This window comes from Saccostrea echinata, unplaced genomic scaffold (assembly GCF_033153115.1).
Source record: "Saccostrea echinata isolate AGI-Se365-2 ecotype Australia unplaced genomic scaffold, CSIRO_AGI_Sech_v1 ptg000009l, whole genome shotgun sequence".
Taxonomy (NCBI): Eukaryota; Metazoa; Mollusca; class Bivalvia; order Ostreida; family Ostreidae; genus Saccostrea; species Saccostrea echinata.
In genome coordinates this window covers 10,469,960-10,484,169 of record NW_026889758.1, presented here as the reverse complement: position 1 = coordinate 10,484,169, position 14,210 = coordinate 10,469,960, and the positions used below count along the sequence as shown (strand labels likewise).

General features: G+C 37.4%; 1 protein-coding gene and 1 non-coding gene across 2 annotated transcripts; one reads left to right on the top strand and one right to left on the bottom strand.

The window, feature by feature from the left end:
- Nucleotides 1-12,209: 12,209 nt before the first annotated feature.
- Nucleotides 12,210-12,282, bottom strand: Trnav-aac (transfer RNA valine (anticodon AAC)). The gene has a single exon. It is a non-coding gene; the product is annotated as a tRNA-Val (tRNA).
- Nucleotides 12,283-12,671: 389 nt separating this feature from the next.
- Nucleotides 12,672-13,760, top strand: LOC133183279 (structure-specific endonuclease subunit slx1-like). The gene has a single exon (XM_061318236.1). It carries the CDS (start codon nt 12,729-12,731, stop codon nt 13,602-13,604), a length of 876 nt encoding a protein of 291 aa, XP_061174220.1. The 5' UTR covers nt 12,672-12,728; the 3' UTR covers nt 13,605-13,760.
- Nucleotides 13,761-14,210: the final 450 nt, after the last annotated feature.

Sequence of the window (14,210 nt, the reverse complement as noted above, 5' to 3'; positions counted from 1 at the left end):
ATTAAGAAAAAGAAAGGGAGATAGACAATTAAAGTCCTCTAATTGTTGATTTGGGAGCATATAGTGCATTCGAACTTGGGGGTGGAGGGCGGGGGGGGGGGAGGGGTATCGTCACAATTTTATAAACATTGGCAACATCATTCTATCAAATATTATATCATTTTCACTTGAAAAGAAAGATGTCTTACGGAGCTCTCTCTCTCCCCCTCTCCCCAATGTATGATTATGTTTATTTTTTAAATTATTTAATTATTTATATATATTTATATTATTTTATGTACATATTTATTTTTATTTATTTATTTATTTTTGTAAATACACACCTTTTATTTATCACTCGAGACTGCGATGTTTTCAGTTACCTTTTGTTATTATTCTTTTCTTTTGACAAATGTTCACTCGCTTTGTCATTTTCGCAGACATCGCACGATAACTGAACGTCTTTCTTCTTGAAATTGAAACTCATAAATCATGTAAATTAAAGAACAAAAAATTAGAGAATTTTGAATCCCCCTCCATGTATCAGCAAATGCCGGTATGCAAAGACTCTACATAGACCTTTTATTATATACTTATTTACAATTTAATCAAGGGTCGAAAGGAAGTGTTTTTGTTTTTGAATGTCTCCAAGTTATTAACAGTTCTCTCTGTCTCTCTCTGTGTCTATATCTCTCCATCTCTCTCTCTCTCTCTGACGGTAGTGAACCCCTGCCTCAATCTGTGCTTGCTGTGTTCTACATTTAATCTAATTTTCAGACACTCTTTGTTAGCTTTCTAGTCATCATATTCTAATCGCCTAAGTTTTGTTAAGATTGTCAAGTCTTAGCACGCTTTTAGTTACGGTATTAAGTTAAACACTGTACATTAAGCATGGTGTTAGACTTAAGTACCCTTTATGTTACGACCCCCAGAAAATGAAACTGGCCACCTCTAACAGGTACTACATTACGTAGCTTGTACCTGTAGCATGTACAGATATCAAGTTATGATACTTCCTACCTCTAACAGTATGAGTGTTCAAAGCTACCTACCTCGAACAGGTACCAGATTTCAAAGCTACCTACCTCTAACAGGTACCAGATTACAGGACAACCTATCTCTAACAGGTACCAGATTACAGGACAACCTATCTCTAACAGGTACCAGATTACAGGACAGCCTACTTCTAACAGGTACCAGATTACAGGACAACCTATCTCTAACAGGTACCAGATTACAGGACAACCTACCTCTAAGAGGTACCAGATTACAGGACAACCTATCTCTAACAGGTACCAGATTACAGGACAACCTACCTCTTACAGGTACTAGATTACAGGACAACCTATCTCTTACAAGTACCAGATTGCAAAACTATCTTTTATTACTACTGCCACTAATCTCTATTATGTACCAGATAATGAATCTACCTCTAATATTAGATTATGAAGCTACTTACTTGTAAGAGGTATCATATAATGAAGCTCTTTAACAGGTAGCAGATTATGAAGCTACCTACCTGTAAGAGGTACCATATTATGAAGATCATTACTTTTAACAGGTAGCAGATTATGAAGCTACCTACCTGTAAGAGGTACCATATTATGAAGATCATTACCTTTAACAGGTAGCAGATTATGAAGCTACCTACCTGTAAGAGGTACCATATTATGAAGCTCATTACCTTTAACAGGTAGCAGATTATGAAGCTACCTACCTGTAAGAGTGTTTTGTAGTTTTTTTTATGTAATTGTCGTGTAAATCACACAAGAATATCTGTCAAAGCCTATTTTATGCAGTGCGATTGTCAAGGTACATTTGTCGTCCACTTCATATTGTCGCCGGCGACACAAACTACTTGTACTAATGTGACGAGTGCAAATAACATGATATTATATAAATTCATCAAAAAAGACCAGGAATCTCTTTCTCTCTCCCCGAAACTTCAATCAAATACCGCTTTCAGTCAAAAAAGAATTTTCATCACTTTCGCCTCACTGATGTATAAAAAGTGTCGACTCCAAACACCAATAACTTCAGAACATCTATATAAGAATAACGCAAAAAATAATTTCCGGATAAACATTACTAATGAACTTCAATTTCCAAGTATATATAACAAGAAAAAACAGAATAGGCTGTTTATCAGATATCAAATATCTCAAGAATTACGGTATCTTGACATATAGTGATGTACATAATGTACATCAATCCTGGACACAATTTTTCTGAACAAAACATTTTCTCCCTACTGTATTGCAGGTTATGAAAATTGTTAACTTTTTTAACTTGCGTACATTTAGTCTATCCTTCTGTCTGTGTGTGTTTGTTAATCTCTCTCTCTCTCTCTCTCTCTCTAAAACCTAAGTAAATATTGCTCAACACAATATATCGGCCACAAAATGTGCAAATGTTCACAACTAGTACATATTGTCGCCGACAACAAAATGTGCCGATGCTCGACTGTACATTTTGTCGTCTATTATGCAGGATGAAAAAAGGCTCGGTAAATATTGTCGCATCAATATGTACCGATGGTCGATAACACGTCAAGTGAGTGTAGGTACATATTGTCGCTGACGACAATATGTACAGAATGACAATATGTGCCGTCACCAGGCACGTAGCAACAGGAAGGGACAGAGGGGGCCTGGTCCCCCACTTTTTTCCCAGCATAACTATTGAAATTTTTATAAAAAGGCTGGTTGCCCCCTGCCCTTTTTGTTGTAGTAAAGTCAATTAAGGGTAATGTAGTATTGGTATGAATAAAAATTGGTACTGAAAGAACCTTAACCCCCCCCCCCCTAGGATTTTCGAGTTTTGTCAATTTAAATTCCCCCTTTTTTTTTTGCTTATCAAGCTTTTTCAGATAAGTTTTTTTTCTTTGGCTGCCCCCCCCCCCTTTTAAAAACGATGCTACGTCCCTGACCATCACAGTCCTGTCTAGCAATATAAAGCTTGACCCAGTGGCCAAGAATTTCACAAATCTTCACAAAACACCGTTACTCATCACAACTTTGTACTTTGTTTGACCCTAGATGCACAGGAGCAGAGAAGGAGATTTACTATAGGTTCACTATACATGTATAATCAATAGAGTCACTTTAAATAATCAACTGAACCAGCAAATAATCAATAGAGCCTAACCCTAATACCGGAAACCCTGATCCAGAGGCCATATATTTCACAATTTAGGAAGAGGTACCCTTGCTTAGCATAACTAAGCACTTAGTATGTTTTATATAGACCCAAGAGTAGACAGAACCCCTGATCCTAGGGACGTGATTTTCACAGTTTTACTAGAGATCTCAAGGCCGTAACTACATGACCATTTAGGCCAGTGAGCCAAATGCCTCACTAAGACTTTAGAGTATTCTGAGAAGTGAATAAGCTTACTTTGAACTGTAATAATGTTTGTCTTTGCACTAAATTAATACTTTCAATTTTTGTTTCAATTCCTGTACATCAGGTGCTTCATTACAGTTTAAGAGGAATGTAACAAAAAGAATTCAATGCATCTGAAAACTTTCGAAGATTAAAGTATTTAATTTGCTAAAATCCTGGTTTGGAGCCCCCCTCCCGGTCAGGACACTACCCTGGACCTGCTTAGGAATCGGGTGTCCCCCCTACCCGAACCATTACCTCACTAAAATTTGAGCCTAGTTACGGCCTTGATCTTATTGCTTGATATAATCATACCAACAGTTTGACTGTTTGATGTTCAAGAGTAAGATTTTAAAGATTGTATTCCTTTTTATTGTTTTGACCCCACCTCTTAGGCCCCAGGGAGAACAAACCATGAATTATTAAAGTTTTGTTTTCTTTGCCCTAGATGTTCTATGCTAAAATTGCAATTCATTCAGCCATTCATGAGAAGAAGCAGCATGAGAATGTTTAAATTTTTGACCGATGCAAGACAGAAGGTAACGGACATAAAACAAATGATGACTCAGGGGACCAATAAACTAATAAAATCTTTAATTTACAAAGTAATGGATTGTTGGCATATAAATAAGATATAAGTCCTTCTTGCTATTCTTCCAATTACGCTTTTTTGTACAAATTTTCTGTATATTCCCATGAAAATGTTATTCCCCTCTCTTCCTCCCATCCTACACAAAGGGGTGATGATAAATGCGCAATAATGCCGATTATGTTACTCCTGTTGATTCTGAGAATATTGAAGATTTTTCAGTTTTATTCTCGTGTAAAAGGACAGGTTTCCATAAGGCTATTTTTTGGCCTATAATGAATTTCAAATTAATTTGATTAGTGTCTAGTAATGTTTCCTCTGTTATATTTCATAATTTATTTGCAAAACCAACGTCCTAGGGATGACCATTCAGAAAATCTCCCCTGGCATCTGAGGTGCTCCTCCAGTCGCAGATCACAAAAGTCTTTGCAACACTCAAGATACGCGTTGGATTGCACAATTATCTTCAATATCCAGGTGTAAAATGTACAGAAAATATTTCTTTCTTGCGAATTCTAATTCACCACCAGGGAGAGATAAACAGCTTATGGTAGGGGCTTTCAGCAATTCTTTTTTTTCAAAAATACAACTGACTCAAGCATAGATAAGACCACTGGTCATATGAGCAATAGCTTTTAGACTGATCGAGGTAAAAACTACGTCATAAACAACATCTTGTTTACAAAATTCAAATTCACATTAAGTTGAAAAGAGCCGGCTACTGATTGCATTTGGTTTTCGTTACAGAAAAAAGACGTACGTCTAAATCTGTGATGCACGTACCCGAATCATGAAACTGAGCTGGATTTTCATTAAACAATTATTTTGTTTACTGTGAAACAATAAGTCTGAGCTTGATCTTTACATATGGCACCTACCGTCTCTAATGTCAAAGTTGTAGTTTTTCTCACAGACAGACACAGGCATGTTTTGATAAAAGTGATAAATTTCTCTTCCACGTTTGACATCATAACGCATAACAAGAAGTCTGTAAGCCAATGCTTACTAGTAATACCCCGCTCTGACAGGCTTTCATGAATCCCACTACATGACATGCCTAAACAAAGACTGTGCTTAAATTTCAATCATCTGCAATGACTATTTGCTGAGAAAACTGCGACGGAAATTTGGTACAGACAGACGCACAGGAAGTTGACATTGGATTCATATGAAAATGAATCCCACCGTATGACATGCCTAAACGAAGAGTGTGCTAAAAGTATCAAACATCTATTAAGAGTAGTTGCCGAGAAAACTGCGACGAAAATTTGTTACGGACAGACACACAGCTAGGTAGACTGACAGACAGACAGATACATAAGGGTGAAACAGTTTACCCCCCTCGCATTTGTAGCGGGGGTATAATTAATCTGTTTGATAAATTGGACCATGTAATGGATATGTATCAATCACTTTAAATATTTAAATGATTTAACCACAACTCAACAAATTGCAAAATTAGCAAAGTCATTAGTACATGTATCTTAGTGCGTGTTGCATTGCGAACCACAACCATATTCCTGTACAATATTCCTGTACATATAAGTAATCAATTATCAAAATATGGTTTTGTTTCTAAATGCAACACGTGGTGTACTAGAAGGTTAAACAACATAACTCCCCAACATTTTCCCTTATACTCAATGTTAAAGTGGTTGAGGGTACCATGCTTCCATCGGTTATTCCAATATTATCCTAACTTTTTCTCGCAAAAAATATACAGCACAAAATTAGACATGTTGAAAATAATGAAAATATGTCAACTTGTGGATAATCCAATTTCATGTTTGGCAAAAAAACATGGGCCAAAATACAGCTTTATTGAAACCTTTTCTTTTGGATCGTATTGCAGCCCCATACCTACTGAGGGCCATGCTATGAACAAGTGGAATATGCACTATTTGAAGATGTTTGCATATTATATGTCTAATCATAGTTCTGCTGCTCTTTTAAGCAAGATTTTGCACAAAAAAATCTTACAAATTCGTAGTATAAATTTGATTCTGTATTGGTTTTCAAACCTATCCCTATTTATCAAACTTTAAATAACCTTGTATCAACACTGTCTAACCTTACACATAAGTTTTAACTTTTTTGGCACACACGTTTCCACTATTTCTGAATTATTTCCCCTTGAAAGATAGCGTAGCCTTTCATTTGAACAAAAAATAATACTTCTAATCATCAGAGATTGGTTTATGACAAGTCTATTTGTTGACTAGCTTTGAATCTGGTACCTGTTAGAGACAGGTAGCTTTGAAACCTGGTACCTGTTAGAGGTAGGTAGCTTTGAAAACTGGTACCTGTTAGAGACAGGTAGCTTTGAAACCTGGTACCTGTTAGAGGTAGGTAGCTTTGAAAACTGGTACCTGTTAGAGACAGGTAGCTTTGAAACCTGGTACCTGTTAGAGGTAGGTAGCTTTGAAAAACTGGTACCTGTTAGCGGTAGGTAGCTTTAATATCTGGTACCTGTTAGAGGTTGGTAGCTTTGGAATCTGGTACCTGTTAGCGGTAGGTAGGTTTGAAATCTGGTACCTGTTAGCGGTAGGTAGCTTTAAAATCTGGTACCTGTAAGCGGTAGGTAGCTTTGAAATCTGGTACCTGTTAGAGGTAGGTATCTTTGAAATCTGGTACCTGTTAGAGGTAGGTAGCTTAAATATCTGGTACCTGTTAGCGGTAGGTATCTTTGAAATCTGGTACCTGTTAGAGGTAGGTAGCTTTAATATCTGGTACCTGTTAGCGGTAGGTATCTTTGAAATCTGGTACCTGTTAGAGGTAGGTAGCTTTAAAATCTGGTACCTGTTAGAGGTGGGTAGCTTTAAAATCTGGTACCTGTTAGCGGTAGGTAGCTTTGAAATCTGGTACCTGTTAGAGGTAGGTAACTTTAAAATCTGGTACCTGTTAGAGGTAGGTATCTTTGAAATCTGGTTCCGGTTAGAGGTAGGTAGCTTGAAAATCTGGTACCTGTTAGAGGTAGGTAGCTTTGAAATCTGGTACCTGTTAGAGGTAGGTAGCTTTGAAATCTGGTACCTGTTAGCGGTAGGTAGCTTTGAAATCTGGTACCTGTTAGAGGTAGGTACCTTTGAAAACTGGTAACTGTTAGCGGTAGGTAGCTTTAATATCTGGTACCTGTTAGAGGTTGGTAGCTTTGGAATCTGGTACCTGTTAGCGGTAGGTAGGTTTGAAATCTGGTACCTGTTAGCGGTAGGTAGCTTTAAAATCTGGTACCTGTAAGCGGTAGGTAGCTTTGAAATCTGGTACCTGTTAGAGGTAGGTATCTTTGAAATCTGGTACCTGTTAGAGGTAGGTAGCTTTAATATCTGGTACCTGTTAGCGGTAGGTATCTTTGAAATCTGGTACCTGTTAGAGGTAGGTAGCTTTAATATCTGGTACCTGTTAGCGGTAGGTAGCTTTGAAATCTGGTACCTATTAGAGGTAGGTAGCTTTGAAATCTGGTACCTGTTAGAGGTAGGTAGCTTTAAAATCTGGTACCTGTTAGCGGTAGGTAGCTTTGAAATCTGGTACCTGTTAGCGGTAGGTAACTTTAAAATCTGGTACCAGTTAGAGGTAGGTATCTTTGAAATCTGGTTCCGGTTAGAGGTAGGTAGCTTGAAAATCTGGTACCTGTTAGAGGTAGGTAGCTTTGAAATCTGGTACCTGTTAGAGGTAGGTAGCTTTGAAATCTGGTACCTGTTAGCGGTAGGTAGCTTTGAAATCTGGTACCTGTTAGAGACAGGTAGCTTTGAAATCTGATACCTGTTAGAGGTAGGTACCTTTGAAAACTGGTAACTGTTAGCGGTAGGTAGCTTTAATATCTGGTACCTGTTAGCGGTAGGTAGCTTTAAAATCTGGTACCTATAAGCGGTAGGTAGCTTTGAAATCTGGTACCTGTTAGAGGTAGGTAGCTTTGAAATCTGGTACCGATTAGAGGTAGGTATCTTTAAAATCTGGTACCTGTTAGAGGTAGGCAGCTTTGAAATCTGGTACCTGTTAGCGGTAGGTAGCTTTGAAATCTGGTACCGGTTAGAGGTAGGTATCTTTAAAATCTGGTACCTGTTAGAGGTAGGTAGCTTTGAAAACTGGTACCTGTTAGAGACAGGTAGCTTTGAAACCTGGTACCTGTTAGAGGTAGGTAGCTTTGAAAACTGGTACCTGTTAGAGACAGGTAGCTTTGAAACCTGGTACCTGTTAGAGGTAGGTAGCTTTGAAAACTGGTACCTGTGAGCGGTAGGTAGCTTTAATATCTGGTACCTGTTAGAGGTTGATAGCTTTGAAATCTGGTACCTGTTAGCGGTAGGTAGGTTTGAAATCTGGTACCTGTTAGCGGTAGGTAGCTTTAAAATCTGGTACCTGTAAGCGGTAGGTAGCTTTGAAATCTGGTACCTGTTAGAGGTAGGTATCTTTGAAATCTGGTACCTGTTAGAGGTAGGTAGCTTTAAAATCTGGTACCTGTTAGCGGTAGGTATCTTTGAAATCTGGTACCTGTTAGAGGTAGGTAGCTTTAAAATCTGGTACCTGTTAGCGGTAGGTAGCTTTGAAATCTGGTACCTGTTAGCGGTAGGTAACTTTAAAATCTGGTAGCTGTTAGAGGTAGGTATCTTTGAAATCTGGTTCCGGGTTAGAGGTAGGTAGCTTGAAAATCTGGTACCTGTTAGAGGTAGGTAGCTTTGAAATCTGGTACCTGTTAGCGGTAGGTAGCTTTGAAATCTGGTACCTGTTAGAGACAGGTAGCTTTGAAATCTGATACCTGTTAGAGGTAGGTACCTTTGAAAACTGGTAACTGTTAGCGGTAGGTAGCTTTAATATCTGGTACCTGTTAGCGGTAGGTAGCTTTAAAATCTGGTACCTATAAGCGGTAGGTATCTTTGAAATCTGGTACCTGTTAGAGGTAGGTAGCTTTGAAATCTGGTACTGATTAGAGGTAGGTATCTTTAAAATCTGGTACCTGTTAGAGGTAGGTAGCTTTGAAATCTGGTACCTGTTAGCGGTAGGTAGCTTTGAAATCTGGTACCGGTTAGAGGTAGGTATCTTTAAAATCTGGTACCTGTTAGAGGTAGGTAGCATCATATTCTGGTATCAGTTAGAGGTAGAGTGCTTTATCTTTGTATCATATGGCGTAAATGTCTTATCCTATTTTTTGTTTGTTTTTTGCATATTTATTATACCGTTCGAATATTTGTTTCCAAATCACCCTCAAAATTATTCAGTTCTCGATACTTTTTTCCTACTTAATGTTTTGTTTTAATTTCAGTAGAATGCATGAGGGGTTGATTGCTTAGTTATGTCTGAATTTTTCAAAACAATCTTCTCATGTTTGGCCACATTTCTCAGAGTGCCAAATTTATAAATACATGTAGTTGAAGCATTTAAATTATTTGGATATAGTGTATCATTAACCCAGTTACTGCGTGCAAAAGTTTGAATATATTGATGCCGGAATGTAATCGATAGTTGTCGCTCTCTGATCATTAAATCATTCTCTGCTTTCACAAGCACTCTTTACCACCAATATATCGAATGATATGAAATAAATCGATGTTTTTGTCTATATGTCTCTTAGTTTTTTTTTATATGCATTTGATAATGACTAATGGTGCCAAAGCATTAAAAAAAGAAATGAAGAATTATTCACTGAAAAATATCGATCAGTTAGAATGAAAGTTTTTGTTTGTATCAGCAAAAATCTATAAATTCTAAAATAGGAATATCATACATAGAATTATACCGTTAAACTATGTACATTTTTTTGGTAATGCATTTTATATCAAGACGCATCCTGTTCATAAAATTTCACATCATGCATCAGGCGGGTGTTTCTGTGTGTGTGTGTGGGGGGGGGGGGAGGAGGGAGGTTAGATATTTATTGGTCTGGGAATCGCGGCTCTCCATTGATCCAGGACTGTGCTCTCTAGGCAATATTAATTAAAAAGTTTGGGGACACAACCAAAGAGAAATTCCTGTTAGAAGCCAAAATATATGAATTAAATACATTGTAAATAAATAAATAAATTAAATAATTAAATATTTAAATAAATAAACTTCGTCGTGTATATATGTTTGTGGGGAGGGGGGGGGGGGGCACAGCTCTGTTAAACACCTTTGTTTCCATTTTCTAATCATAAATGTTAAAATTATTGTGACGACCCCCTTGCCACCCCCAGTTCACAAGGTCTTAAGATCAACAATTTGAAAACATAAATTTCTCTTTCCCTTTCTCTCTCTCTTAATTATTACTTTTTACATATAAATAAACATTAACCTTTCTAGAAAACGATTGATGTGGAACTTTTTGATAAGGGTACAAATCCATGGTAATCACCGTTGTAAGGCGAGATAACTCGTACGCACTTATGGAGAGATAACTCCTGCCAGCCACCCTGCAAGCGGTACCAGATAGCCTCAACCTAAAATAGATTGGTTGGTTTACGGTCGGATGATGTGGCTAGATAGCTTCGATTTGAAGCTATCTAGGGAGGTGGTGGTAACCAAGGATGTTGGTAGAGAGTTCCACACTCGAATACCATCTGGGAAAAATGACTTCTGGTACACTAAGGTTCTGGCATAAGGAGCCAGGAACATCATGCTGTTTCCTCGGGTTGTAGTGGCTGGAAACAGGAGGAGTGGTGGAATGTCGATGAGCTGGTACACTATACGTTACATCATAAAAGCTTTTGCTTGATCACGTCGCTCCTGTAGAGATGTCCAACTCAGCTGTTTCAATATGTCCGATACGCTGCTAGTTGTCCTATAGTCGGATGTTACCATGCGGGCAGCTCGTCTTTGGACCATCTCCAGTTTGCCAATGCTGTCCTTGGTGTAAGGATCCCAGATGTTGCTCCCGTATTCCAAGATGGGCCTGACTAAGGTCTGATAGCATAGGGCCTTTGTTTCTGATGGACACTGGTGTAGATTGCGTCTCAGAAAGGCAACGGTGGAATTGGCCTTCTTTGCAATGGTGTCAATCTGGTGGTTCCACTTCAGGCCTTGATGAAGGTGGATTCCAAGGTATTTAGCTGTTTCTACTACCTCGAGGACATGACCGTGGATAACATATGGTACATTGACCACCTTCCTTTTGTTGGTAACATGTAAGACCTGACATTTGCCAGGATGAAATTCCATCATCCATTCGTCCTCCCATCTCTGAAGTCCATCTAGGTCTTTCTGGAGCTGTATGGCATCATCCTCATTTTTGATGTCTCTATATAGAGCACAGTCATCTGCAAATAGGCGGACAGTTGAATTTTTGGATACATACTCTGGCAGATCATTAATAAACAGAAGGAATAGGAGTGGTCCAAGGGCACTCCCCTGCGGTACTCCAGATTTTACTGCAGCTGTACCTGATGTTTTTCCCTCTAATAGAACTTGTTGGATGCGTCCACTTAAAATTGATTGATTGATAGGAGAAAGACATAAAAAAGGGAGGAATAAACCTGATAGTTTTTACACATATACATAAATTCTGCACATATAAAACATATTTGTTTATATATATATAATATATATATATATATATATATATATATATATATATATATATATATATATATATATATATATATATATATATATATATATATATATATATATATATATATATATATATCTGTGTGTGGGTGTGGGTGGGTGGGTGGGTGAGGGTGTGTGGGTGTATCATATATATGCAAACATATTTATATCATACACATATGAAAGTACATACTTTTGCATAATTTATCACAAAACAGTTCACATGCTTGAGACTTGACTTATGGTAATGCTTTTTGTAAACTACATATTGAAATGGGGAGATACGTGTACGTCATTCTTGTAATCTTTTTTATTGAAAAATGAAAAATAAATGTAACTTTTGTTCTAGTTTTACAATAATGCTCAATGTTACATGAAGGAAAACCCTATTAATCATTGACATTATCAACCCTCCAAGTATTAAAATTGCTAGAGGAGTATGTAACTTTCTGAAAAAGTACTTTGATATTAGAAAAGAAAAACTTCAACATAACTGATATGCTCACATGGATGTTTTTCTTTATGTATGTTCATTGTTTGTTGTATTCATGACTATGTGCCAATGTATGATGCTGTTGTCAATAAATAAATTGAAATTGAATAAAGATGATATTTAAACATTTATTGTAAATCTATCATCCGTTTAAAGTTATATTGTTTTAAGGCAAACAGATAGACGGATGGATCAAACTAAGCTGCAAGAAAGTGCCAAAAAAAAAAAAAAAAAAAAAAAAAAAAAAAAGTGAGGTTCCAGCGAGGCTCGAACTCGCGACCTTCTGCGTGTTAAGCAGACGTGATAACCACTACACCATGGAACCTATGATTCTGAATGGGGAGAAATATGAAACAAATTAACAAGGTGTATTTGCAAAAGATTTTATACAAATTACTTACACACAAAATAATTTTTCAAGATATGAATAATTATCCAAAGAGTCTTATTTATGTTGTAATTGTCCTTTATGCAGTTTAGTTCTGCAATCGAAACCGACAAGCGGAAAAATGAAAAAAAAAATAGACTGGTACCCTGACATTGGTTAACGGGCGCAAGCGTAATTCCTAGCGGCAGCGACTGGAATCAAGGGCAGAGAACCAGTGCTAAAAAAAAAAACGAGATGATGCGAATGGCTAGTTCTGTATATAACTTGGGGAAAGAACCAAGGAGTTCCGGACCACTAAACATGATTAAAGTTAAAGTTCAAAGCGTAACACATGGGGCAATGGACAATGTAAACAATGATTTCGCTATAAACTAACCACCGAGATGAACGCTTCTGCAGAAATAGAGCAGTTTTTTGGTGTGTATTTATTGTATAATGTTAACCCACAATTCAAAGGGCGGACTTATATTGGATTTACAGTGAACCCTAACAGAAGAATTCAGCAACACAACAAAGGTAAACAGGCAGGCGGTGCATGGAGAACTCATGGCCGCGGACCCTGGGAAATGGTGCTCATCATCCACGGGTTCCCTAATGAAATATCAGCCTTACGGTTCGAATGGGCGTGGCAAAATCCAAAGAAGTCCAGAAGGTTAAAACATTTGCCAGCAAAAACCAAGAAGGAGAACCAGTTTCAATACAGATTTCGGATTGTTTCCGTCATGTTAAACACTTGCCCCTGGTGCAGGTTTTCCCTTACCATCAGATGGTTAAAACAACAATACAAACAAGACTTTCCTTTAGAATTCAGTCCACCAGCACACATGCCAATAGCTTATGGTCCAGTTAGGATAAAAAAGAATGCTTCAAATAGCAGCAAAAGCAAACCTGAAGTGTCAGAGGAACTACAACTAGAAAATGATGAAGAATTCTTAAGTCTTTTAAAGAGAAATGAAAAACATATCCGATGTAGTATTTGTAGACAACGAATGAAGGACAATGATACTATACTTAAGTGCATTCATCCACAATGTTCAATGCAGGCCCACATAATCTGCCTTGCCAAGAGATTTCTCACAAACCAGCCAGGGGAGCTAATCCCAGTGGATGGGAAATGTCCAATGTGTAAAGCAGTTGTTCTATGGGGAGACTTGATCAGAGCCAAACAAGGCTGCTACCAAAACCTGGAGGAATGCACGAGTGCAGAGGAAGATGCAGGGGAGGACTGGACAGAACAACTGCAGAGTCAGGTCACTTGATGTTTGTCCATCGGCAGTGCATATATAGACTATTTATAGACTTAGGAGACTAGCTAAAATGGCAGCAAGTCAGACTTGACTATCTAGCATCTCATCGAGCATGCAATTCTGTAAAAATATGTAATAGGTTTGGTAGATAAAACAATTTACAGTCCAGTTTGTTGTTTTGCATTTTTGTGCACAGGATTCCACATGCAGCATCAATGATTCAGGTCCAAGGTTTTCATTAGGGCTGTGTGTTGATCAAAAAAAATTCGATACGATACCATACAATATTTTCTAATGCGATATCCGATATATTGGATTCTTTAACAAGTCTATCAAAAAAGTCATATAAATCATTTAATGTACGAGTTGTATAAAGTCCGAGTGTTTTATAACCCATTTCGAAGTTCTTGTCTGTCTTCACAATTGCACTTCAAATTCAAACTTTTAATGACTGAATGACTGTGAAATCAACATGTTAAAATGAAGTTGTCTATGTATTTGCTAATGTTTATCTAAGATGTGCTATCTCCTTAATGATTATATCATTATTGATCGATTTTAACTCAAAACAGTGAAAATGTAACCTTTGGTGATTGAAATTCCCAACTTTTTCACAGA

Excerpts from the sequence above, each read along its gene's own strand:
- LOC133183279 (XM_061318236.1), top strand. The coding sequence starts at position 12,729 with ATGAACGCTTCTGCAGAAATAGAGCAGTTTTTTGGTGTGTATTTATTG.